This window comes from Gobio gobio (genome assembly GCF_949357685.1).
Source record: "Gobio gobio genome assembly, chromosome: 7".
Taxonomy (NCBI): Eukaryota; Metazoa; Chordata; class Actinopteri; order Cypriniformes; family Gobionidae; genus Gobio; species Gobio gobio.
In genome coordinates, this window is record NC_137103.1 from 7,106,597 (window position 1) to 7,134,335 (window position 27,739).

The following is a 27,739-nucleotide window of genomic DNA, read 5'->3' on the forward strand; positions in this document are numbered from 1 at the left end:
TTTTTCAGGCATATACAACATAATCAATCTGGATGCTAATCATGTTGTTGCACTCACAAAGAAGCACTTACCCATGGACTGGAAGGGGACCCAAGGTCATGTGACATGGGAAACAGCAGAAGGACATCATCCACCAAAGAGCTGGCTGGCTGAATTCTGGAAGTTTCTTAGCACTGAATGCAATGAGTTAAATGACTTTATTGACATGCATTTAATACCACTGGAGCCACTACAGAGTTCAGGAAATTCTGTATTGTTAGCAAGTTTGCAGAGTAACACAACTTTGATCTTTCAGAGTAGCACAGCGTCTAGCTTGTCAGATCATGTTCAGAAAGTGTTAAGGATGGTAGGGTGTACAGTCATAAAAAGAGATGGATGTCTTAGACATCATGACATTGAGAGGTATGTTCTTCCAGCTTCACCAAGAAGTGTTCTACAAGTCTTTGTGAACTCACACAGAGATCAAGTCATCAAAGGCATTGCCTCTACATCACCAGATGAAATAGAGGAGTTCAAAATGTATCTCTCGTCTTTGGATTCTCTCTCAAATGCTGAAAAGGACTTGCTTTCCATGTTGCCAATCTTCAAAATGATGTCTGGGAAATATGTTGCAGTTCAATCAAAGCAAGCAGTTGTTTCAACCACCAATCCAGGCATTCCAAAGGATCTGCCAATGCCTGAGAGCATTGTACAGTGTGCAAATGAAGCTGATCGCAGACTTTTGACTCTTCTGAATATTGAACTCTTGGATGCAGCTAAGGTGGCTGTTCATTTGGTTGACTGCATTGAGACAGCCTCTTTCCAAAAATCTGAAAAACACAAAACAATGACTTGGATATTGACTAATGGTAGCATTCTACTCTCACAAAGTCAGCAGCTGCTCACGAAAATCAAAAGTCTCAAATTTATTGAGACAACTCATGGAGAACACATAAAAGCTTCAGATGTTTTTGATCCAGAAAACAGGACATTCCAGGACCTTTTCGAGGCAGATTTCTTTCCCCCATCTATTTACACAAAGACCCAGGAAATGCTTCAGAGTTTGCAACACCTTGGCCTAAAAACAGAGGAAAAAGAAATATCAACAGAAAACATACTCCAAGTCATAAATCATATTGAAAAGCTTTGTGTCCACTCACCGGAAAAGGCATTCAAAAAAGCACATACTCTTGTTCGAGTCCTGAATGAGAATGATTTCCTTTCAAAATTCACCAAGTCACAGATAGAAGAGCTGAAGCAAAGGCAGTGGGTGCCCTGTGAAAATGCAAAGTTCTTGAATGGAAGCATTTGTAACATTAGGAGTCATCTCTATAAGCCAGCTGAATTAAGGGATTCAAAGTATTCTTCAATTATTGGATATGTAATGCCACTTACCTCTGAGCTAACAGGACACGTCTGCCACAATCTTGGTCTTCATGAGCCCCCTCCTGCTGAAAAAGTTTTGGAGAACCTCTCTGCACTGAGATCAATGGTCAAACCAAATTCAGATTTTCAGTTTAAAACCAAGCTGCACAGTACTTACAAATTCATGCAAGACAACATGAGACATTTCACAGATTTAATGGACACAAAAGGCATCCCCTGGATATGGAATAAAAGTGAGTTTGTCTGTCCAGGAGATATAGTTTTAGCCTATCCATCTGAACTGGATCTAAGCCCTTACATCCAGAAAGTGCCTGAAGAATTTTTGCAATATAAAACCCTGCTAACAGAATTTGGTGTGAAGAAAATATTGACCAATGAGGAAATTGTAGGCATACTCCATGACATAAAACAAAGAATCGACTGCAGGTGCCCTCCTCATGGAAACGTGACAGAACTTAAAGTGTCAATTGCCATTCTTGACTGGATGCGAAAGAATGAGAAGCATTTAAAGGACAGTACCCCTGTGCCTGTTATGACACAAGATAAAAACTTTACTCTGCAGTCATTGTCCCAAACAGTCTTCTGTGATATCAGTGCTGAAGGACTTGATGACCTGAAACAAGACAATGAGGAGTTCTATGTCATTCATGAAGAAGTTCTACCCATCACTGCAAGATGGTTGAAAGTCCCATTCTTAAGTACTCGCATCTTAAAACTACAGCTCATACAAGAAGAGCAAGAGTCCTTTGGTATAGAACAGTGTGGGCAATCTGAACCAATTACTCAAAGAATTAAAAACATTCTTAAAGAGTATGATGAAGAAAGTGACATTTTTAAAGAACTCCTACAAAATGCTGAGGATGCTGGGGCAACCACATGTAAATTCCTCCTTGACTTCAGAAAACACAAAGCCCCCCCTGAAACCCTCTTTGATGATGGAATGGCTCTCTGCAATGGACCATGCCTTTGGATCTTCAACAATAAGCTTTTTACAGAAGAAGACTGGAGAAACATTGTCAAAGTGGGATCAGCATCAAAGGAAAACAAAGTCGAGATGATTGGAAAGTTTGGGCTTGGATTTAATGCTGTTTACCACGTGAGTGATATTCCCTCGATTTTGAGTGGGAAAAGCCTTCTCATTCTTGATCCAAATGTCACCCATTTGGAAAAGCACATACTCGGCAAAGGAAACCCAGGAATTAAACTTGACCCATTCCAGGAACGACTGTACAAAAGGTTTCCTGGACAGTTTAAATCTTATGATGGAATTCTTGATTGTGATCTGTCAGTGCAAAACAGCAAGAAAGCTTACAATGGCACCTTGATTAAACTACCATTTCGCACTCTTGAGGAGGCCAAGAAGTCAGAGATCAGTTCAAAGGTATATGATGAAGAGCGCATTGGGAGTTTTAAAAATCATTTGACTGACAACTCACAAACTCACCTTCTATTTCTGAAGAGCGTTACATCTATGTACCTTCAAATTGTCGCTGAAAATGCATCGACTCCTCCATGGAATTATCAGATTCAGACTCCTCTCAAAATATCCAGAGAAGTCATGAATCCATTTCCTGTTTCGAATGACTCACTTCTCCAAGAGATTGAGAACACCTTCAGAAATAGTGATATCAAATGCCACAACATTGTTGATGTCGACAAAGCACACATTGTTAAAATAGTTCAGGAGCACTCAGAGGAATCCCTCACCCAGTACTGGCTTTTGTACTCGTGTTTTGGGACGCAGGAGTCTTTGCAAATGTTCCAGAGAAGAAATGAACAAGAGCATGTGTTTTCATTTCCAATTGGAGGTATAGCTGTACCTTTGCAAAGAGAGGCAACAACTAATATGTGGTCCCCTGATGAAAACATCATTGGCCAGGCTTTCTGCTTTCTTCCTCTCTCAATTGAGACCGGTCTTCCAGTCCATGTCAATGGAAGTTTTGCAGTCACATCAAATAGGAAAGGTCTATGGGAAAAAGGAGTGAAGTCTGAGTGGAACAAAGCTTTACTGAAAGATGCCGTAACCTCTGCTTACATCACTACACTGCTTGAGCTGAAGAAAATGGCCCAACATGGACATATCCAGAACTATTCCTTCTATACATTCTGGCCTAACACACAGACAGTAAGCAAAGCATTTTTACCCATGGTTGAGTCATTCTACTCAGCGGTTGTGCAGAATGCCAATGGTAAATCTCTGGAGATTTTCAGCAATGGACATAATTGGTGTTCTATGGACCAGGTAAGATTTTTTAGCCCAAAAATAGAGGAGAACCAAGCGGTTGGAGACATTGCCATGAAAGTGTTCTTGAGCTTGGGAGCTTCATATTCTTGTGTTGTTTCCCTCCCATCATGGGTAAGGCAAAGTTTAATCGATTGTGGCTTCAAGTCAATGATCAAACAGAGAACAATCAACTGGTCTGAGTTTTATAACATTGTTTTTGAGAACTTGAATTATGTGGACTCACACAGCAGAAATACTCTTGTGCTGAATGCCATTGACTTGAATGATCCAGCTGTTGATGACCTGCTGAAAAGTTACCCTTGCATTCCAACACAGAGTTGTAAGAAGCTTCAATTTATCAAGCGTCTTGTGAATCCTTCTGGCAAAATGGCTTGTTTGTATAAACTGGAGGAAGGACGCTTTCCTGAAGGAACTGTAAATGACTTTCTCTCTCCAAAAAGGATTCAACGACTTTCAGATTTGGGAATGCTGAGTGACCGCCTCCCTTTAGAGGACATCATAGAAAGAGCAGGGAAAATATCCAGTGTTTGGCAACAGGATAAATCTAAATTTCGTAAACATCTTCAGTGCCTTCTGGAGTCAATGGAAGAATCCTCAGAAGATGCGAATTCTCTGCACTGGCACACACTGTCTCAAATACCATTCCTTCCTGCCTTAGCTCCTTTAGTTCAGCAAAACAAGAACGCCACTGTTCTTAAAAAACCTGTTGAAGTTTACAATGACAGTTGTCGCAATTTAGTAAGCATGACAGAATTCACAGTTGATCATTCACATCTTCAAATTCAAAGTTATGATCTAGTTCTCCGAAAATTGAGAGTATTGACAAATCCACCAGTTGAGACGGTTCTTCAGCAGCTGTTAAAAGCATATCAACACTGCAATACATTTGAAAAGACGGATCTCTTCAGCATTGCCCAGTCTTGCTATGGATATCTAAATGATTACTTGCTGGAACAGAAAGATCCTGATCCCATTATTTCCCATGCAAAATCATTTCCATTCATTTTCATTGAGGATCACTTCTTAAATGTGAGGTCAGTGACCAGAAGTAAAGAATTTGAGGACAAACCATATCTCTATGTGCTTCCAGTCATCTTCTCCAAATTTGAGAGACTCTGGGACTGCCTTGGTGTCACCAAACAATTCACAGCAGAGCAATTTGTTGCTGCACTTAATGAAATTAAGGATTTATATGGATCTCACCCTCTTTCCATGTCAGACCTACAAAAGTGTGTTGCAATACTCATGAAAGGGCTATACAAAATCAAAAATGAAAATCTTACAAACTGTCCGATACCTGATGACAGAGGTGTGTTGACCGCTTCTAAAGACCTAAGATTTAATGACAGCCCATGGATGCCTGTCTCAGCTGGTGTCAAGCTCGTCCATGATCTGATACCTCGGCCTGTGGCCTGTCATTTTGGTGTAATGACAACAAGACACCATACTCTGAAGGATCGTTTGGTCAGTGAGTTTTCCTTTAATGCCACAGAATTTGGACAAACTGAGGAACGTACTGTCCGAATAAAAAATATAATTGATGCATATCCATCTAAGAAGGATATTCTGAAAGAGCTCATTCAAAATGCTGATGATGCGGAGGCAACAGAAATTCACTTTGTGTGGGATAAAAGAAAACATAAGACAGAAAAGATATTTGGAGAGAGATGGGAACTGGTTCAAGGCCCGGCTCTTTGTGTGTACAACAACAGAACATTTTCTGATGATGATCTGAAAGGTATTCAGCAGCTGGGGGAAGGAGGAAAACATGGCACTTTAGGTAGAACTGGAAAATATGGACTTGGCTTCAATTCTGTGTATCATCTGACAGATTGTCCATCTATCCTGACCGGTGACGAATGGCTCTGCATTTCTGATCCAAATCTAAAATATGTGGAAGATGTAACAACAAAGTCCCCAGGCTGCAAGTTTTCAATTGATGATGAATTTAAAAAATCTTTTGAGGATGTTTATCATACCTTTCTTCCAGAAATGTTTGCACTCAATTCTGGAACCATGTTCAGGCTCCCTCTCAGGACAGAGGAAATGGCAAAAAAATCTGAAATATCTAGACATACAGTCACAGACCGTGACATGAAGGAACTTTACTCTGCCTTGACTAAAGATCCTGAAGGACTAATTCTCTTCCTGAAACACATCACAAAAATACAGTTCTTGGAGATCAGTGAAGATGGAAAAGGAAAAAAAAGTTATTTCCTCATTGAAAAGAAACACACAGAGAAGAGCATGGTAAGCAAGGAAAACTTTCACAGACATGTTCAAGAATCCCTTATGTCAGGAACAGCAGAACCCTGCATGACCATCTACACCATGCAAATCTCATCTCAAAATAAACAAAGTCAGTGGGTGATTGCAGAGGGCTTTGGCTATTCAAAACAATTCCATGAGCAAAAAAACAAGCATTTCAAAGTTCCTCAAGCTGCTCTAGCTGCATGTTGGAGCTGCTCATTTAACCACACATTTACAGGCAGGGCATTTTGCTCTTTGCCTTTACTTGGAAAAACTGGTTTACCAGTTCATGTGAATGCAAATTTTGAAGTAGATTCATCTAGAAGGGACTTGTGGAAAGAGGATGGTGATAGTCTGAAGACAGAATGGAATCAGTCACTGAAAGTAAACCTCATTTCAACACTCTATGCTGACCTCCTGTTACATCTGTGTTCAGTCCTGAAGAAGGATACACCTACAGCTCTTGAATTCAAGTTACAGCTGGTGTCTTCTTGCCTTAAATACTTTCCATGCATTTCTCCGGAAGTAGACAAAGTCTGGTTTGAGATGATCCATGAGGTCTATAGATCAATCAGCCAACGTGATCTTCCTGTCATACCCACTGTACATGCCGCTTCTGTTGAGTCATCGCATCTTTCACTACAAAAATACACAGTTACCTGGTGCAGTCCATCTAAACCACATTCAGAAAATTGTCCATATTTTACAAGTGATGACAATGATGACATTTTTGACATTTTAGATGACATCGGGATGAAATTAGTGCCATACTCTTTTAAAATGCTTAAAATAAAAGAAAGCTTCAAAGCAGCTGGTGTGAATGTGACAGAAGTCAGCGCTTCAACGGTGATGAATTTCTTTAAGCAAAGATCGCTGAATGACCCTTCCCAGACAACTAGTGGTTTGCCTTTGCCCATCAACCAGACCTTGATCAAAAACAAAACATGTTGTTCAAAACTTCTGAGCTACTGCTTGACAAATTCCAATGAGAAAAATGTCCCTGACCTTAATGGGCTGCCTCTTCTCCTCACAGAAGATCAGATGTTAAGAGTCTTTGACTCTAAATCCCCGAAGCTGATATCAAGATTTAGCAGTCTTTTCCAAGGACATCAGGAAATGTTTGCAGACAGTGATGTCAATAGAAATGTCCAAATCCTGCATGAGGGAAAGTTTATTAAGGACTTAACAATTGACATCGCAGCAACATATTTGAAACCAGAACTTGCTCAACTGCTCAGTCAGTCATTACCTGATCAAAGGTGTCAACTTTACAAAGCCGAGACAGAGACGATCAAATGGCTGAAAACATTATGGAGCTTCTTTGATGATCAAGAGAAGTTCTACCAAAATGAAAATCTGAATGTCTTCAGTGAGATAAAGAAGCACTTCGAAAACAGTCCTATCTTACCAGTTATCTGCCCCAGTCAAAATAACACACATTTCTTACAAACTATGGGGAACGTATCAAAAGTGATTGAGTATCAAAATAAAAGTATAGAATCCATTCTCATAAAACTGGGGTTCATGCAATTAGACATCAGATTTTTCAGAGATTTCAAAGACATACTTTTCGAGTATATATATCCAGAGCTCCTGCAAACAGGAGACAGCAGTGCTGTTTTAGAAGAGGTTTATGATGTACCACATTCGCAGTTTGAAGAGCTGTCTGAAGATGAATGTGTAGATCTTCAACAGTTCTTACAGAATGGGATCAGAGATTCCAAGAACAAGAGTGAACATGAGCGTATGCTCAAGTCTTTGCCCCTGTTTGAGTCAATAACTGGAAAACGGGAAAGGATTGATTTACACAGATCGGTATTTATCCTGAATTCTGTGCATTACATTGATTTTCCGAACTTGTACCAGGTCGAAGGATGTGACAGTATTTTCCTTAAGCACACATGGGCGAACCTACAATTGGCAAAACATCGAGACATTAAGATTTTAGATGATTTGGAGTTCTGTGTACAGTTTATTCTTCCTTCTGTGCACACAATGAGAGAGGCCAAGCTTCTTGAATTAATACTTTTTTTATTGGAGCTTGGACCAGTGGACCCCAGGATTGCCTCTGCATTGAGAGATATCAGATTTATTCGAGACATTCATGGCTCTCTTCAGGTGGCTTCATACTTCTATGATGACAGTGTACCTCTTTACAGGGTAATGCTTCCAAAAGAGAGATTTGTGCCAGAAACGTTTTGGGACAATTTCCAACGTGGTAAACATACTGAAGTAGATAATCTCTTACAGGACCTTGGGTTGAAACGTGAAGTGTCTGATGAGGAAATCGTTCAGTTTGCAAAACAAATTGAATCTGAAACTAGAGGCAACACTCCTCTAGATGTTCTTAAGGAAAGATCAAAACTTTTGCTCAATATTGTTTTGTCAAAGAGTAATGAAAAAAACTCTAAATTACTGAACAGAGTTGCTGACATTAAATTCATCTTCCCGGTGCAAATACAGCAAACACTTTGTGATTATCACAAGGCCTTTTCTCAAGAGGGGGAGGTTGTTGCAATAGGTGGATCATTGATTGACAGAGACCGTGATCACCATTATCTGATATGGACATCTATGCCAATCCTACCCTCAGAATTCTGCTCTCCACATCTCATAAAGAAAATGACGGATGCCGGAGCCTTGGAGACTCCACCCCCTGGACAAATAGCTGCTAATCTGAAAAACATCTGTACGTCTCAGTGTCACACTGACACATTGTTGGAAACAAGAGACACAGTATTTAGCAAATTATACGCATACCTGCAGTCAATACATTTTGATGCCTCTCAGTTCTCAGACCTCCCCATTATCTTGGTGGAAAACAGGACACAACTTGTTAAGACCAAACAGACAGCATTTGTGCTATGTGAGGATCTTGAGTTTAGGCCTTATTTGTACCGCATTCCCTCCAATTACATGAAATTTGAAGATTTCTTCAAGAAGATTGGTGTAAAGGAGAGGCCCACCGTCAATCAATATATCGCTGTTCTTCAAGAAATCTATTCTGATAGTTTTGACAAAGACAGCCTTCAGGCAAATCAGCAGATAGCTGTGAAGCGTGTTGTACAACAGCTGCTTTGCCTGCTGAAAGAGAAACAGAACAAAACCTCTTTCCCAAACATCCCACTGTATCTTCCATCAACAGATGGAAGACTCTATGAATCCAGCACTTTGTTTTTCAATGACACCGTCTTCCAGCCCACAAGACTCGAGGGTCCTTTGGAAACCAAACTGAAATTGCTGGAAAAATTAAAGCACTGTCATCTTGAAAATGATCACTATGAACATCAAACGTTTTTGCAGTTCCTTCCCCAGCACGTTCGCCCCAAATTTCTCTCGGATGTAATTTCTGAAAATATGGATGGAGCAAGTGTCCAATATTGTGATGAAGGGGAATGTGAATTTAGTGGCTGGTTTGATAAACATTTGTCTTCTGCTGCATTTCTTCATGGACTAGTGTGTCTCATCAGAGAAGACAGCAAAGGTGGGGTTTCACAGTCTGAAGCTGCAGGAAAGTGTGAAGAAATATTTTCTAAGATTCAAATTATCTGTTGCAAAACTCTTCAAACTGAACTTCTGTTAGACCATGAGCCACTTGAAGGTAGTAAGGCTGAGACAGATGTTTATGTGAAAAAACAGCAGGATGGATGCAGTTTCTACTTGAAACACAATGATGACATGGCCCTCAAAGTAGTAAGTGAAGTTAATATGTGTCTTACTAAAGAAATCAATGCTCTTCTAAAGAACTGTCTGATCACCTCAAGCTATCTAGTCCTTCAGCAGCTTCTGCTGTGTGATAACATGGAGGATGTTGAGAAAACCTTGGCAAATCATGGCATTCATAACAGTGGCCACGAGGAAGGACACAATGCCTTACCGAAACCTGGATGTCCTATACCTGAAGAATGGCAGGACTGCCTGGATATGAACTTCCTCAACAACTTTGAAAGTGGAGAGTATGTTGGCTTCAGTAAGGACGAATCTGGTGAATATTTCTATGCTATTGTTATCAACCGTCTGGATGATCCACTGGGACAAATGAGACAATTTCCTGCCAGATATAAAATACAAGTTGGCAGTGATGACTTCATTGAAGTAAGCTCTCTTGACCTTTACCAATTTAAACGAGAAAAGAAGGAAACTGTGTCAACAGGGTCCACTTGCACAGATATAGAACGTCTTTTGACATCCGGACCTCCGCCCAAAAGAGTTTTTCCGGAGACATTTGAAGAGATCAAAAGAGAAATTGACCAAAGCTTAAATGAAATCTGGAATATGTCAAGTGAGGACAAACAAAAAGCCCTTAAACGTCTCTACCTCCAGTGGCATCCAGACAAGAATCCAGAGAATGAAGAACTTGCCAATGAGGCATTCAAATACCTGCAAAACAGAATTGAGGAGCTACAACAAGGTAAAACTGCAGATAGCACATCCTCAACCTGGAGAGACTTTCGTGATTTTTATGACAGGTGGAACTCAGAGGCACGAAGCCACAGGAAGGGACGCGAGAGGTTCTATCAGAACTACTCTAGAAGCCACTATAACTTCTGGTCATACCACAGAGAAACACCAAGGCCAAACAGAGGAGAGGCCAAACGCTGGTATGAACAGGCTCAATGTGACCTCAGAGCAGCTCACAATGACACTGGAGGAGATTGCTCAGAGTGGTGTCTGTTCAAGGTGCATCAGGCTGTGGAGAAAGCCCTGATAGCTGCAATGTACAGGAGAAGTGGAGAGCATCCCAACAACTGCTCAATATCTAGCCTTGCTCAGCGGGTGTCCCATTACAGCCCACAGTTGACTTCTTTACCCAACACTGTGAAGCACCTGACTGAACTTGGTGTTGATGGCAAAAAAACTCAGTATCCAAACTGTCACCAATTTCCTCACATTCCAAACAAGCAGTTCAGCATTGATAATGCTAGAAGGGCACTGGATATTGCAACAAAGCTTTTAGAAAAAATAGAAGAATACATTTCTTGAAGTAGCTTGAAACTACCGACTACATTCCATTGAGACGATCATGAGGATCCTTTGAAGTAACAATGCTGTTTATCTCTTTACTACTGCTACCATTCATATGGGAAATTCTTATCTATTTGTAATCATGTTATGATAATTAATAAGTCTGGTTCTCTTCTTGCTTACTATTATAGCCTATTTAGCATTTATATTATTGTATACTGGGCATTCTTGTAGCAAACAGTAGAGCAATGCCAAGGGTTTGATTCCCAGGGAAAGCATGAAATAAATGTATATCTTGAATGCAATGTAAGGGCGTTTTCACACCTGAAAGTCCGCACCAAGGTCCGAACCGAAGTTCATGTTTTGATACTTTTTATATATTCAGTTAGTTTTGTTTTGGTTTCACATTGCAATTATGTGAGCGGACTAAAGAACTTTACATGACACACTTGCGTCCACTCGTCATCATCTATGTTGGCTGCATCTGGACATTGATTGGTTTGTAAACGGACGTGCGTCTGACGTCAGCGTCTTTGACAAGAATGAATGAAAGGACGCATATCGTTGTCACTATTGAACAGTGCGCATTGCTTGACTATTTTTTTTATTCGTTACATTTAAAAGTGGACATTTCAAGCTTTATATACACATATTTCTCATGTTTGTGAGGCAAGTAGCTGCTGAGTTTCGGTTTATTTGAGACCCGCTCCAGTTCATGTGTAAAGCATGTGATCGCTCCCGTGATTATTGTCTTCTATAGACTATTTGCTTCTTATTTATTAAATACAGGCAATTATCTGATTAAAATTAAGATACAATTTATACAAAACGAAATTCCCATTAAAGACATGCTTTCTAAGCAAAATCATACAAAATTTCGTTCAAAATTATTTCTGACTTTCTGTCTACTGACATATTGCGCATATTTTCACTTTTCATAATCAATGTAGCCTAGATTGAATTTAAAAATAATGTTATAATATTTAAACATAAACAGGAACTTCCTGTAAATGGTCTGAAAGTACGAACCATACAGAAAATGCTTTCACACTAGAAACGAACCGAACCTTTGTTCAGTTTGATCCGGACCGAGACTACCTCTTTTCGTCGGACCAAATTTCGTCTGTTTGGTCCGGACCGTGGTACGGGGGAGGTTTCACACCTGCAATTTTGATTCGGACCAAACTGAAAAGTCCGAAAATCCGGACCAAACAAGGTAGGTGTGAAAACGCCCTAAGTTACTTTAGACAAACCTCTCTGCAATATGTGCATTAAAATTACATTAGAATTAAAATGTCAATGTCAATCATTTAAAAGCATGTTTTTTATTAAGAAAGTAACAGAAGTCAAAAGCTGTGTCAACCAGATATTCACTAAATCAGTGGTTCTCAAAGTGTGGTACTCAGGCTCCCTCTAGTGGTACGCAGAGGAATCACTAAATTAAAGTCGCTGTAAAGGCGATTCTAAAATTTGTTTCTATTCTAAACACATTATAAATGTTAGAAATGTATTGCTGAAACACGTTACAAACACTATGAACTGTGTTGTTCTAAAATGGTGGCTCGATGACGCACTGGAGCCACTGAGCCTGGCCCCTCCCCTAACACTATAACAACTAACGTTAGAGAGCATTCGCATCAGTTCGCCCGTTCAATCGCGTGTTGCTGTCACTACCGTTAGTTACTACAGCCTACAGTTAGCTAGCTAGTTATGCCTTCATCATGTAAATGCATATTACCTAATTGTAATAATTACCTAATTACCATACTGCATTTTACCATCTTAGAAATATCGCTAGATTACGACCATTTCTATCGCGACCAGATGCAGAAAGGCTTATTCACGCCTTCATTACATCAAGGCTTGATTACTGCAATGCGCTCTACTCAGGTCTTCCAAATCAGTCCATCAAAAAATTACAATATATACAAAATTCAGCCGCCCGGTTATTGACACACACAAATACTCGTCAACATATTTCTCCGGTACTCTTTGATTTGCATTGGCTGCCGATTCAAGCGCGTATCGATTTCAAAACCTTGGTTTTAACTTATAAAGCCATTCATGGATCGGCCCCTGCTTATCTCTGCAGTTTGGTCACCGTTCATACTCCTGCACGCTCTTTGCGCTCTTCCAGGTCATGCATTCTCCAGCAGCCCCGACATAATCTAAATTCCAAGGGTGGTCGAGCATTCTCGGTCTCAGCACCACGTCTTTGGAATGCTCTACCACCGGAAATTAGAGACTCTTCAACATTAGAGGGTTTTAAGAAGTCTTTAAAGACACACCTTTTTAAAGCTGCTTATTGTAACTAAATGTGACTATTTTATTGTATTTTATTGTCATTATTCTCTATTGTATGAGGTTGTAGCGCTTTGAGTTTGAAGAAAAGCGCGTTAGAAATAAAATGTATTATTATTATTATTATTATTGTAAAACGTATAAAAAGCTTATAAAACAAAATCGCTGATATCAAGAAGAGGTGGATTAATTTTGTGAACAGCTACCTTGAACACCATCAACACCTGCCTCTGCAGTGATCGTTTTACACCGGATAGTTTTACAAACGTTCATCGGAGAAAACTGGGATTCACTGATAATCCACTGCCGGACCGACACAGGACTTCATCCGCCTGTCCTGCCAACATCTGGTGCCATCGTTGCAGTACATGCCATTGCCCAGTTGTCTTGTGTGCTTACTGCAGCTTTCCCGCTAGTGGGCGTGGTTTCAGCGCAGACAGTGTTTGAGAGCAGAGAATGCTGCTTATTTTTTCAAGATTTTGCTTGTCTTTATATATATATATATATATATATATATATATATATATATATATATATATATATATATATATATATATATATAATCTAAATTTGGCACACATTTAATAACACATTTTTCTGTGGTGTGACAAACTCAGAACAGATATTTAATTTTGACTTTAAATATAAATTAATGTTAAAACAATACATTTTAATTTCATCTTTATTTGAGTACAGTTTTTTTTTTACATTTAAGTACATTACAGTTTTAATTTAACTTTTAGATACAACATATTTTAATTTAATCATTATTTAATTATTTTATTTACCTGTTAGCACAGTGCAGTGTTAATGTACAAACTGTGTATTTACAATGTTAAATTGGCTGACAACAAAAAAAATATTCCTATTAGGAATAAACTGCCTCGTTTTTGAACTGTGCAGAGCTGTAGCTGAATACTACTACGCTACTGTATTTTAATGTTGGTCATTATGGTGGTACTTGGAGAGCCAAATATTTTGTAAGGTGGTACTTGGTATAAAAAGTTTGAGAACCACTGCACTAAATGACAGAACTGCTAATAAAATGAACATTAACAGTCACACAATCATCCTGCGATTCAGATGCTGTATGTGCTTTACAATCTTTGCAGCAAAAGCATTTCTTGAGTCTATTGCAATATAAAATACTACATGAATGGTGACTCATGATGTTCCCCTTATTGTTTGATCAAGAAATCAAACTTAGATTTGAGTAGCAACTGGTTTCCTCCATGCCACTGCAAAAACTAGGGCTGTGCGATATTGAAGAAAAATGTGATATCCTTGTTAAATAATGCGATATTTGATATGCGAAAAACTGAGAAAGATACCATTGATGTGTTTCTCATTCTCTCTGGGAAAAGAAAGCATCACTACAACTTCTGAAAGTGACCAGCAGCGTTTTAGCAAGAATTAATGTCACAAATTTGACAATTTAATTTTAACATCAATGTAAACAAACAAAAAAATGCAATGCCAATTTTTAAATACCAAAAACTCTTTGACTTGGTAATATATAGTTATATCAACCTAAAACTTAACATCAAGAACATCCAGGTAAACATAGACACCTGAACTAGGGGTGGACGATTATTTTTGTTATTTTAATTTATCTTTTTTTTTAAATAAAAACAAAAAACGTTAGTTTTCAGTTTTTCACATGAATTATATATACACTGACACATAATAAAGCTACAAAGGTCATTCAGCCAAGAGTATTGAGTGATTTTTCTCTTTTTCTTTTGTTGGTTGACAGACAGTGGCAGGTTTACTGTATTAGCAAGTTTTCTCTATTAGCAGGCTGTCACTTTAAGACCTAATGCACGGATCCTATTGACACGCATTTGGTTTCTTTCCCCAACTGATATTGTTCACTTAAAGCATATCCGACTGTGTTTACATGAATACTCGTCAAGACAGCCATTTTGACACAACTGTGTGTATTTGACAGTTCGAGTGTGTAACAAGACACAAAACAGAACTAAAGGGATCACGCACTTTCAGAGAGGAGGCTTGTGTGCACGTTTCGGTGTGTGTCAGACTGTTTTTATACAGAGTTGTTTAATAACTCTTTTTAACGTCATGTAAGTCACATGTAACAAGTAACAGTCGTGTGCCCAGTCTATTCTCTGCTATATGCATCAACCTAAAACATACACACTATTAAAATCATTCAGATATTGCGTGCCGTTGCGATATGCATATTGCGATATGAACATTTGCGATACTTCGATAATTTCGATATATTGTGCAGCCCTAGCAAAAACCGTGCCAAAAGTATTCATATGTTATTACACATATGTTATTATAACTTATTACACAAATTCTGTACATAATTACAGCAGGCGTACCGCCTGTCCTTTACGTAATGAACACAATAAAAGAAAGCAAGCATTGCTAGAAGTGGTCTATACAGTGCTGGCCAATGCGGTGTACAGAGTGCGTTTGAAAATACAAGCAATTATCACTCTTTAACACAGTAATGAAAAGAAGAATTAAAAGCCCTCACCTGCAGTGGTCAGTTTTTCCTGAAATACCGGTCCCATCTGTTAGGTATGTTTTAATGAATTAAGGGAAAGTGATAGGTAACACTTTATTTTGATTATTTTGATTTAACTATAAGTAACTTTGCAACTACATGTCAACTAACTGTCATTAGAGTATTTGTAGACTGTCTGATTAATATTTACTAAAACTTTATTTTGTTGGTCCCCCAACAGTCATTCTACTGACTTTAAGTAACTTGGCAACTACAATTCAGCTTATTCTACTAACCCGAACCCTAACAAATAACCATAACCTACCAGTCTACTGACAGTCAACTAATACTCTAATGACAGTTAGTTGACATGTAGTTGCAAAGTTACTTATAGTTAGTAGAATGTTTAAAGTGGACTATCGAAATGTTAACCAAGCGGTACTTTCTTTTCAATCAGTAATATGCAGAGGTGGACAGTAACATTTACTTGAGTACTGTACTTAAGTACACTTTTTGAGTATCTGTACTTTACTGGAGTATTATTTTTTAGGGATACTTTTACTTTAACTTCACTACATTTGAAAGACAAATATCGTACTTTTTACTCCACTACATTTCTATCAAGGTCCTCGAAGTCGAAAGTCGTTTCTGTAGCAGCTTTAAAAGTTAGTGGAGGATTTTTTTCTTCTTTAAAAGGAATTCGTTTTTTTTTTTGTTTTTTGCAGACAGCCTATCAGTAATCACTCTTGTATAGGGTCATGTGAAGTTTCCCAACATTTTTTTTTAACACTGATCAGTTTACAGCAAAATGGAAGAAGACGGTTCCTCGGCACAGTGTGTGCACCCATGGCTATACTCAAAAAGTATGTTTCAGTTTTCTCAAAAGATTAAAGATTAGTTTAGTTGGCATACACTTTGATGCATGTCTCATAAAATGTTCAAAAATGTAAATGTCTTGGAGAAAGAGAAGAGTAAACAGTTGGGGGAATATCGGATGCGTATCAGTGTATAGGGTCCATGCATTCAGCCTTAAAGTGACAGCAGCTTTGTAAAGAGCTTTGTAACTGAAATTGAAAATTTCAATACTTGTATAAAAGTTACAACGCTCTATACAAATGTAAAGAAATGAGTTTAAGGTGGTCGTATGCTAGCATGTCGGATGGAGCATCAATGACTGGCTTAAACCACCTTGGTGGCATAATGTGCATTTATACAACAATGCAAGAATAATAAAATAATGCATTGACATAAAAAAAGGAAATTTACTTTTGATACTTAAGTACTTTTAAAAACAAATACTTCTGTACTTTTAATTAAGTAAAAATCTGTTTTTAGAACTTTCACTTGTAACAGAGTTATATTTGACCAGTAGTACTTTTACTTTTACTGAAGTAATAGAGTTGTGTACTTTGTCCACTTAAAAATGTCAATTTAGGAATATAAGATGAATGGTCATACAGTAAAACAACTTGAAATGACAACTGCTGTAAATAATGTACATTTGAGCAGAAATATTTTTCAGATTGGGACTTGGTTACCTGAATAAGACTCTTCATCTTTTATTAAGTTAGTTAGTTAGTTAGTTTAGTTTATTGTCCTTTCGGAAAATCTTTTTGCATCTGTGGCACCCTTCAGTCGACAATAGCAGGCATGAACAGGTATGAACAAACAAATTACAACACAACATTGATCATTACACCATATATATAGCCACCCTTAGACACCATCATCCCTCTCACAACAGCAGAAACACCGCCATAGGTGTTTAATGACATCACAGGGATTTATTTAACAGAGCTATGCTCGAGAATATGAAGGATCTTTGTGCACGGGCAGTCCGAAATAACGGTACCCATACCTTTGTCCAGATGGTAACAACACATATTCACCATACAGAGGATGTGACTTATCTCGAAGAATTACCTGGCTTTTTCTCACAACGTGAGATTCATATAATGTTGACATACCATGTTGTTGTTTACTTGCAATCTTGCTAGCCATATTCACAACCTGTAATTTGTTCTTATTTACCACAGACAGTGAGAAATACCAAGCAATAAAACTAAAATTCAAAATACTCTCCACAAATGAGTGATAGAAAAGTACCAGTATATGTGTATCCAAACCAATTGTTGCAGCCCCTTCTTATAAATGGCTCCTGTATTAGCACCCCATGTTAATTTTGCATCAACTACTGTTCCTAAATACTTGTATTCATCTACAACTTCAATGCACTCACCATTGACAGTTATTTGTTGTTGTACATCACCTCCTACTCTAAAATCAAAAATCAGTTATTTGGTTTTACTAGTATTTAGTTGGAGAAAGCTGGACTGACTCCATTCAACAAACTCGTCCACACATCTACGATACTCCACTTCATCTTCAGTGATCAAGCCAACAATTGCCGTATCATCTGCATATTTAACAGTGAAAACATCAGAAGAAGAACCCATGCATTCATTTGTGTAGAGTGTAAACAAAACTGGCGCGATCTGCTCTCTTTTTTTCTTATCAGTGCCAAAGAGACTCAAATAACTCTGTCGTTTTTTATCATTCATGCAAGTGTTATACATCATTATATTCTGTTAAGTTTCTATTTTTATTTGTGTACAGTCACAATAAAAACAAATTGTTGTGCTTTTTGCAAAATAAGGGAAACAAACATGATTTGCGATCTTCAGCCTCTCTGTAAATGATGTCTAATCTGATTCTCTTCAGAAAATGACCTGTAGCTTAGTGAAAACTTGACACACAAACATGAGACATATGTCTAAAGAAACGTTGAAATGTCAGATTTTAAATCATGTAAATCAAAACGAAAACAAATATTCTGTGTTTATGTAATCTGTGTGAAAAGTGAGCGATATCTGTTGACTCATTACTGCCTCATTATCCGCTAATGTGGCCACGCCCACGGACCGCGCGCTCATTCAGATTCAAATACAGGCAATCCATGCATCGACGCACACGCACACATCAACTCATACAAACACAACTAGTGAAGCTATGGTTCAGATACATCGCTTTGAGACGCGTTGAATAATAACTCTGGAATAATTATCCTCATGGAAAGCTGATTCAGGGCTGATTGTGGTAGGCTAAGTTTATTCTGTTAGCATCTGTGAATATTAAACGCAAAAAGACCGTTTAAATATAAATCCTGATGCAACATGACGCAAGACTGTTTAGACAAGATTTATTTGGCCTGTTTTTGTTTTGTATAAATTGTATCTTAATTTGAATCAATGTTTTTAATATAGTTGCTTCTTATTTCATAAGAAGTCAATATAACAGACTATAGCCGTGGCGCTGCATTGCACGCGTGTCTCATAAATGAACTTAAGATGGAATAGAACAATCGTTCCATCAGAATATGTGGTCGTATGGTGTTAAATGCAGATGAGAAATCCATAAACATAACACGAGCATATCGCTTTGGTTGATCAAGATGACAATAGAGTCTATGCAACATACAAAAGTGCGTCCTCTGTAGGCCTATTCCTCCTATATGCAAATTGTAAAGGATCAAGTTTGTTTTACAGAGAACACGATCTAACACAATTTTTTCAAAACTCTTCTTAACAGTAGATGTCAAGGCTACTGGACGATAATCATTTAAAACACCATTTAAAACATGAAAACTATTTTTGGCACAGGTACTATAAGTGAGATTTTCCAGGCACTAGGTACACGCCTGATACATACATCGTCGCCTTACAATACGCCTCATACAGATAATTAATTATCTTACCTTTCCAATTCTTCCTAAAATGAAATAACTTTATTTCAATATAATAAATGACATACCCATCTAAATAATTCCTTAAATCTATATTTGATATTGGAGAAAACTCTTGTCAATTTTGTGGAACTAATATTGAAACTACAGAGCATATCTTTTTTTAATTATTATTATTATTATTACTCCAAATTGCTTTGGTCTCAATTTTACAGTAAACTGTCATGTATTATTATATGTGTAAATCTCATTGAATACAAACAAATTAAGTTTGGTTTACTTAAGAAAGATTGCTCACAATTGATTAATAACCTATTTGAACTTGCTAAATACTTTATTCATAATTGCAGATTTTTGAAAACGCCTCCTTTCCTCATTTTACTATTGAACTTAAAGCTTTAGCTGCTTCACTTTGTACCCTTTCAAGTGAAAAAGCTTCTACAGTAGCCCATTTTATTAATAAGCTAAGTGCAATATAGCTCCTTACTGTGTATTTTATTTGATTTTCTTCATTTAATTTTTTTAATTCCTTGCCCTTGATTCGAGACTTAATTGCTGTTAGGCTACTTGTGGTAATTGGCCATTATTTCTGCCTTTTGAGTATTGTAAATTGTTAATATTGTTTTTTCAATGCCTCATTTGTATGTAAATGTGCTTATTTTCCAATTAAAATACCTGATACATACATTGTTTCCATGTATGCCTATGTTTTTGTCTTCTTTTTTTATTAACTGCTTATTTTGAGTTTGATGAAATTGTTCTCTTACCTGTGAAATAAAAAATAATCAATTCTGTGAAATTAGCATATCTTAAATAAGTATAATCAGTTAATTACATTTTATTTATACTACTCATAATAATAGACTATCAAACTCAAGTGGATCCACTAGACTGACTTATTTCAAAACTATTTTCTAATTATTACTAAAAAGAAATAGGAAAGAAGACTTGTCATTAGCAAGATTTTCCTACAAATTTTCCTTTTCTTATTTTCCTACCTGAATAACTGCAATACAATTTGCACGAGGTCACCAAAATTGGACACTTGAAGACTGGAAAAATGTTGCCTGGTCTGATGAGTCTGGATTTCTGTTGAGACATTCAGATGGTAGAGTCAGAATTTGGCGTAAACAGAATGAGAACATGGATCCATCATGCCTTGTTACCACTGTGCAGGCTGGTGGTGGTGGTGTAATGGTGTGGGGGATGTTTTCTTGGCACACTTTAGGCCCCTTAGTGCCAATTGGGCATGGTTTAAATGCCACGGCCTACCTGAGCATTGTTTCTGCCCATATCCATCCCTTTATGAGCACCATGTCCCCATCCTCTGATGGCTACTTCTAGCAGGATAATGCACCGTCACAAAGCTACAATCCTTTCAAATTGGTTTCTTGAACATGACAATGAGTTCACTGAACTAAAATGGCCGCCACAGTCACTAGATCTCAACCCAATAGAGCATCTTTGGGATGTGGTGGAACGGGAGCTTCGTGCCCTGGATGTGCATCCCACAAATCTCCATCAACTGCAGATGCTATCCTATCAATATGGGCCAACATTTCTAAAGAATGCTTTCAGCTGCTTGTTGAATCAATGCCACGTAGAATTAAGGCAGTTCTGAAGGCGAAAGGTCAAACACAGTATTAGTGTGTGTTCCTAATAATCCTTTAGGTGAGTGTATTTCACACCAGAACCTTCAACTCCAGTAGCTTAAGTATTGTGTTGGAGTACACAGGAGCTACACATTGGATCACAATATGAACATGTACCCTGAATTGTATTCTTAATATTTTTCATGAAGCCACTGTCCTGACATTTCTAATGATTCAATTAGTAATAATTATGAATTTAAGAGATTATAGACCACTTCTTCACAACACCCATTAAAGCAATGTCAATCTATCATTACCATTCACTGTTTTACTAAAAGAGAGCAAGCAGTGAACAATGGCTTCAAGTAATGACAATTAAAAACAGCAAAATGCTGAACAAACAATAAAAAAAAGGAAAACAGATAAATATGTGAGTTGTACTGTAAATGCTAATGGTTAATCAAGAGTTTCCATAATTTCTCTGAAATGAGCCCTTGTGTTTGTTTATCTTAAGGAATCTCAAAAATCATATTTTGGACAAGTCTTAGTCACATACATGGACAAGTTTTGGTCATATTCACGGTCATTGTGTTATTTTATTCTATGCTAGGTACTTTTATTCCACAATAACGTGCATTTGGGAATGTGGACGAAACTTGTGCTGTTGAACTGATTGTTAACCATTTAAATACATGCCAACAACACGCATCAATATATTTCTAAATATGCAAATTGATGTTTAAAGTTTCAATCTAAAACTTTAAACCCTCGCTCTGAGTTTGCATGTTCTGATATCCACGTTCTTGTTGAAGAAATTACAGTGGCTGTAGCATTTCAATCATGAAGATTTGGGCAAACATTACAGAGTAAGTTCAATTCAACGGATAAACAATGGGTTGCTCTTGTTGTAAAGTGTAACAACAATTGTCAGGCCGCTGGCGCCCTCTGCTGGTATTTGTTATACATAATATACATACGTTTATTGTTTAATGGTGTTGTTCAGGTCTCTCACTGTTGTGTGTGCCTACGGGCCAAACAGCAGTGCAGAGTACCCGACCTTCTTGGTGTCCCTGGGAGGGGTGCTGGAGAGTGCTCCGACTGGGGACTCCGTCGTTCTACTGGGGGACTTCAACACCCACGTGGGCAATGACAGTGAAACCTGGAGGGGCGTGATTGGGAGGAACGGCCCCCCTGATCTGAACCCGAGTGGTGTTCAGTTATTGGACTTCTGTGCTAGTTACAGTTTGTCCATAACGAACACCATGTTCAAGCATAAGGGTGTCCATCAGTGCACATGGCACCAGGACACCCTAGGTCGTAGGTCAATGATCGACTTCGTGGTCGTTTCATCTGACCTGCGGCCGTATGTCTTGGACACTCGGGTGAAGAGAGGGGCGGAGCTGTCAACTGATCACCACCTGGTGGTGAGTTGGATCCGATGGCGGGGGAGGAAGCTGGATAGACTCGGTAGACCCAAACGTACTGTGAGGGTCTGCTGGGAACGTTTGGCCGAGTCTCCTGTCAGAGAGATCTTCAACTCCTGCCTCCGGCAGAGCTTCGACCGGATCCCGAGGGAGGCTGGAGATATTGAGTCCGAGTGGACCATGTTCTCCACCTCCATTGTCAAAGCGGCTGCTCGGAGCTGTGGACGCAAGGTCTCCGGTGCCTGTCGAGGCGGCAATCCCCGAACCCGGTGGTGGACACCGGAAGTAAGGGATGCCGTCAAGCTGAAGAAGGAGTCCTATCGGGCCTGGCTGGCTTGTGGGACTCCTGAGGCAGCTGACAGGTACCGGCAGGCTAAACGGACTGCAGCCCGGGTGGTTGTGGAGGCAAAAACTCGGGCCTGGGAGGAGTTCGGTGAGGCCATGGAAAAGGACTATCGGCTGGCCTCGAAGAGATTCTGGCAAACCGTCCGGCGCCTCAGGAGGGGGAAGCAGTGCCCTACCAACGCTGTTTACAGTGGCGATGGGCGGCTGTTGACCTCGACTGGGGATGTTGTCGGGCGGTGGAAGGAATACTTCGAGGATCTCCTCAATCCCGCCGTCACGTCTTCCATTGAGGAAGCAGAGGCTGGGGGCTCAGAGGAGGACTCGTCCATCACCCAAGCTGAAGTCACCGAGGTGGTCAAGAAACTCCTCGGTGGCAAGGCACCGGGGGTGGATGAGATCCGCCCTGAGTACCTCAAGTCTCTGGATGTTGTGGGGCTGTCTTGGCTGACACGCCTCTGCAGCATCGCGTGGCGGTCGGGGACAGTGCCTCTGGGATGGCAGACCGGGGTGGTGGTCCCTCTTTTTAAAAAGGGGGACCGGAGGGTGTGCTCCAACTATAGGGGGATCACACTTCTCAGCCTCCCCGGGAAAGTCTATGCCAGGGTACTGGAGAGGAGAATTCGGCCGATAGTGGAACCTCGGATTCAGGAGGAACAGTGTGGTTTCCGTCCTGGTCGTGGAACACTGGACCAGCTCTATACCCTCTACAGGGTGCTGGAGGGTTCATGGGAGTTTGCCCAACCAGTCCACATTTGTTTTGTGGATTTGGAGAAGGCATTCGACTGTGTCCCTCGCGGCGTCCTGTGGAGGGTGCTGGGGGAATATGGGGTCCGGGGTCCTTTGTTGAGGGCTGTCCGGTCCCTGTATGACCGAAGCAGGAGTTTGGTCCGCATTGCCGGCAGTAAGTCAGACTTGTTCCCGGTGCATGTTGGACTCCGGCAGGGCTGCCCTTTGTCGCCGGTTCTGTTCATAATTTTTATGGACAGAATTTCTAGGCGCAGCCAAGGGCCGGAGGGTGTCAGGTTTGGGGACCACACGGTTTCGTCTCTGCTCTTTGCGGATGACGTTGTCGTGTTGGCCCCTTCTAACCAGGACCTTCAGCATGCACTGGGACGGTTTGCAGCCGAGTGTGAAGCGGCTGGGATGGGGATCAGCACCTCCAAATCCGAGGCCATGGTCCTCAGTCGGAAAAGGGTGGCTTGCCCACTTCAGGTTGGTGGAGAGTTCCTGCCCCAAGTGGAGGAGTTCAAGTATCTAGGGGTCTTGTTCACGAGTGAGGGGAGGATGGAACGGGAGATTGACAGACGGATCGGTGCAGCTTCTGCAGTAATGCGGTCGATGTACCGGTCTGTCGTGGTGAAGAAAGAGCTAAGCCGTAAGGCGAAGCTCTCGATTTACCGGTCAATCTACGTTCCTACTCTCACCTATGGTCATGAGCTTTGGGTCATGACCGAAAGGACAAGATCCCGGATACAGGCGGCCGAAATGAGCTTTCTCCGCAGGGTGGCTGGGCGCTCCCTTAGAGATAGGGTGAGAAGCTCAGTCACTCGGGAGGAACTCGGAGTAGAGCCGCTGCTCCTCCACATCGAGAGGGGACAGCTGAGGTGGCTCGGGCATCTGTTCCGGATGCCTCCTGAACGCCTTCCCGGGAAGGTGTTTCGGGCATGTCCAACCGGGAGGAGGCCCCGGGGAAGACCAAGGACACGCTGGAGGGACTATGTCTCCCGGCTGGCCTTGGAACGCCTCGGTGTCCCCCCGGAAGAGCTGGAGGAAGTGTCTAGGGAGAGGGAAGTCTGGGCATCTCTGCTTAGACTGCTGCCCCCGCGACCCGGCCCCGGATAAGCGGAAGAAGATGGATGGATGGATGGATGGATGGTGTTGTTCACTAAAACATTATGATTACTCACTTTATACACTTTATTTGAACCAATTATTATTGCCTCAGTTACATGTATTTAAGTCTATTTAAGCTATTGTTCACTTAGATTGCCATAATTATAAATAAAGGCTAATCTTCACAGCCCTAGATGAAAAGTTTGAATACGCACATGCATTGTTTTGCATTTTGTGATTAAAAGACTATTTTCCAGTCATATATTTCATAATTGAATTTTGTTTTTAAATAATAGGCTTTTCAACTACTTTCTTGTCACCTTCTCCTGAAAACCATATCATGTATTGTCTGATATTGTGAACTAATGTTTTCACCCATTGTATGTTCAACTGTGTAAAGTACAATTACCATCATAAAAAGTAAAAGCTCAGAATGACACATTACAGAATATTATATGTATTGCAATTACTGAATTTACTGAGTTCATCTTTAAAGTTGTTAATAATTGTGAAAATAAAATAGAAACTTTGATGATAGAAAAGCTAGAAAAAACAAGGATAAGATACTTTATTGTGGTGGCAATGACGTCTCAGCGACGTTGGTGTCACGCGTCTGTTGTGGCGACGTACCCCTTCTCTTTTCTTAACTTTTATGTTAATTTTAATGTTTGCATAGGCTAAACATTAATTACTATATACATAATTTATTATTTTTTATAACTTTTTGATTTTAATGTTTGTATATGCTATACATTAATTATTATACATCATTTATACATTTGTATTAGTTTTTGATTTTAATGTATAGTTATGTATAATATATTATTTACTATACATTATTTATTACTATTAATTAATGTTAAAACTCATGTTAATTATCATACATCATTAATGTTACTTTTTTATTTTAATTTTTGCATATGCTATTTCTTTAATTATTATACATCCTTTATTAATTTTCATTTTATTAATTTTTTATTTTAATGTTTTTATATATATATTATATTAATTATTATACATTATTAATTACTATGAATTAATGTTAATATTCATGTTAATTATCATACATCCTTAATGTTATTTTTTTATTTTAATGTTTGTATATGCTATACATTAATTATTATACATCATTTAATAATTTTAATTGTATAAAAAATATTTTAATGTTTTATATGTATTATATATTAATTATTATACATTAATTACTATGAATTAATGTTAATATTCATGTTAATTATCATACATTATTAATACAATCACTTACACCAGGTCCAATTTTCAAAAGCTCATAAAAAACTTTCCTTTATAGGTTTGCTCATTCCTTCAATTGATTCCTTTTCAGAGTGACCCTGACTATTACTGTATTAATATTCAAGTCATTTTACTGTACAGTTAGGGAGCGAGGTAGAGGCAAAATCACCCCACACATCAAAGTGCATTCTAGCACTTGCACCATGTCACATTTTCAAACACTCATTAAATGTTTTTCTTTATAGGTTTGCTCAATATTTTAATTGATTCCTGTTCAGAGTGACCCCATCTAGTGCTGTAATAATTGTAAATAATTTTTTGCATTGTAGCACTTGAACCATGTCCAATTTACAAACACTCATAAAAAGTTTAATAAAAAATTTATACAATTTAAATTAATAAATGATGCATGATAAATAATGTATAGCATATGCAAACATTAAAATAAAAAAGTAACATTAATGTTGTATGATAATTAACATGAATATTAACATTAATTAATAGTAATAAATAATGTAAAATAATTAATATATAATATAACTATATATCAACATCAAAAAGTAATAACATTTAAAATAATAAATTATGTATAATATTAATTTATAGCATATAAAAACATTAAAATAAGTCATGTTTGTTTTAAAAAAAAACATTAAATTTTATTATTTGTGCAATATATTAATAGCAATATAGTAATTTTTTAATGTTTTTTTTGTCTTGCCCTTTTTAGGGTTAAATGCAAAAGTATAAACGAAACGCCTTTATTACAGAGTCCATTTTGACCGCTTACAGCACCCAAACCGTAAGAGCACGATTAAAAAATACTAATAAAAAAGTGTGGCTGGCTTGACCAGTGTGCAGCACTGCAGGTTAGTTCGTCTGTACTAAGTCTGATTCCTATCCTGCACAGATGAATGAAACAATGAGGAAAAAATAAATACTAATTACAAACAATCCACAGGCATATGCACATATTTAAGGCCCATGCTGAAACACTAGCTGGGAATGCATAAGCTTGTGAATTCATGGAGCAGCATATCCTCAACACACCCTCAGTACTGCTTTCTTGCAAACAAAGACCAATTTCCCTCGGACAGTTTTCTTAAGCCCTATTTCCAATACATGTTTCTTTAAATAATTGCAACCAAACAAAAAGCTTGAATCATTATTATGGAACAGTCCAATAAGGTGTGGGAGTCACTATCAAGCATCATTTGAAGGCGGGACTTCCTTTTCTGACATGTGGTCACAGGAGCTCATGGTGTGGGAAGAAGGTCAAATCTCATTTCACATGACATTAACTGTATACTAAATATATATGTGTGCATGAAGGTGTAGTGAAGCATTTTGTCAGGTTTTATTCACTTTTTTTTTATTTAGCATGTCCAGAAATTCAGTTTTTCTTTGTGTTGCCTCAGGGCAACGTTGTGCGATAAGGGGCACTTTCACTGAGGTCTTCACTGACAATGTGTTTGGATGTTATCACATATCATTACATGTATTTGCGCACAAATATAACAATAAAAACTTTTTTGTTTTTTTTTACTTTTACAGGCTAGTTTTGTAAAAAGAACAAACCAAACAAAACTTGGATTTGTGCATTTTTTACAGCTACAACAGTAATTCTGTTAAATGAAATGCATTACACATTTCCACATGCCCTTGAAAATCCAATGGTCCTGGAATCTGGATCCTGCTTTTGACATCAGGCACTCGTCTGCCCATTTGGGCCGGTCCTCCTCACTCACAGGGAACATTCAACACGCATGTGTCATATGTGCAGAGCGAGTGTGCTTGAATAAGAACTGAACTCATTTCTTCTGAGGGGATGGGAGGTGTATTTATATAGGCTATAGTAAAAGCAACATATCTACACTGCAAAAAACAACAACAACAGCTGTCAGATAAATATTATCCTACTTAGTCAAATCATACAGAAAGATATTC

General features: G+C 38.7%; 1 protein-coding gene across 1 annotated transcript in view; it reads left to right on the top strand.

Moving 5' to 3' along the window:
• The window catches only part of LOC307129016 (sacsin-like), a gene marked incomplete at its 5' end in the record, with an annotated part of 46,182 nt that extends 35,277 nt beyond the window's left edge, over nt 1-10,905 (top strand). Inside the window, 1 exon segment of the mRNA XM_079821128.1 lies at nt 9-10,905. Within this exon segment, the coding sequence (XP_079677254.1) occupies nt 9-10,843 (10,835 nt within the window). The 3' untranslated portion in view covers nt 10,844-10,905.
• Between the last annotated feature and the right edge of the window lie 16,834 nt (nt 10,906-27,739).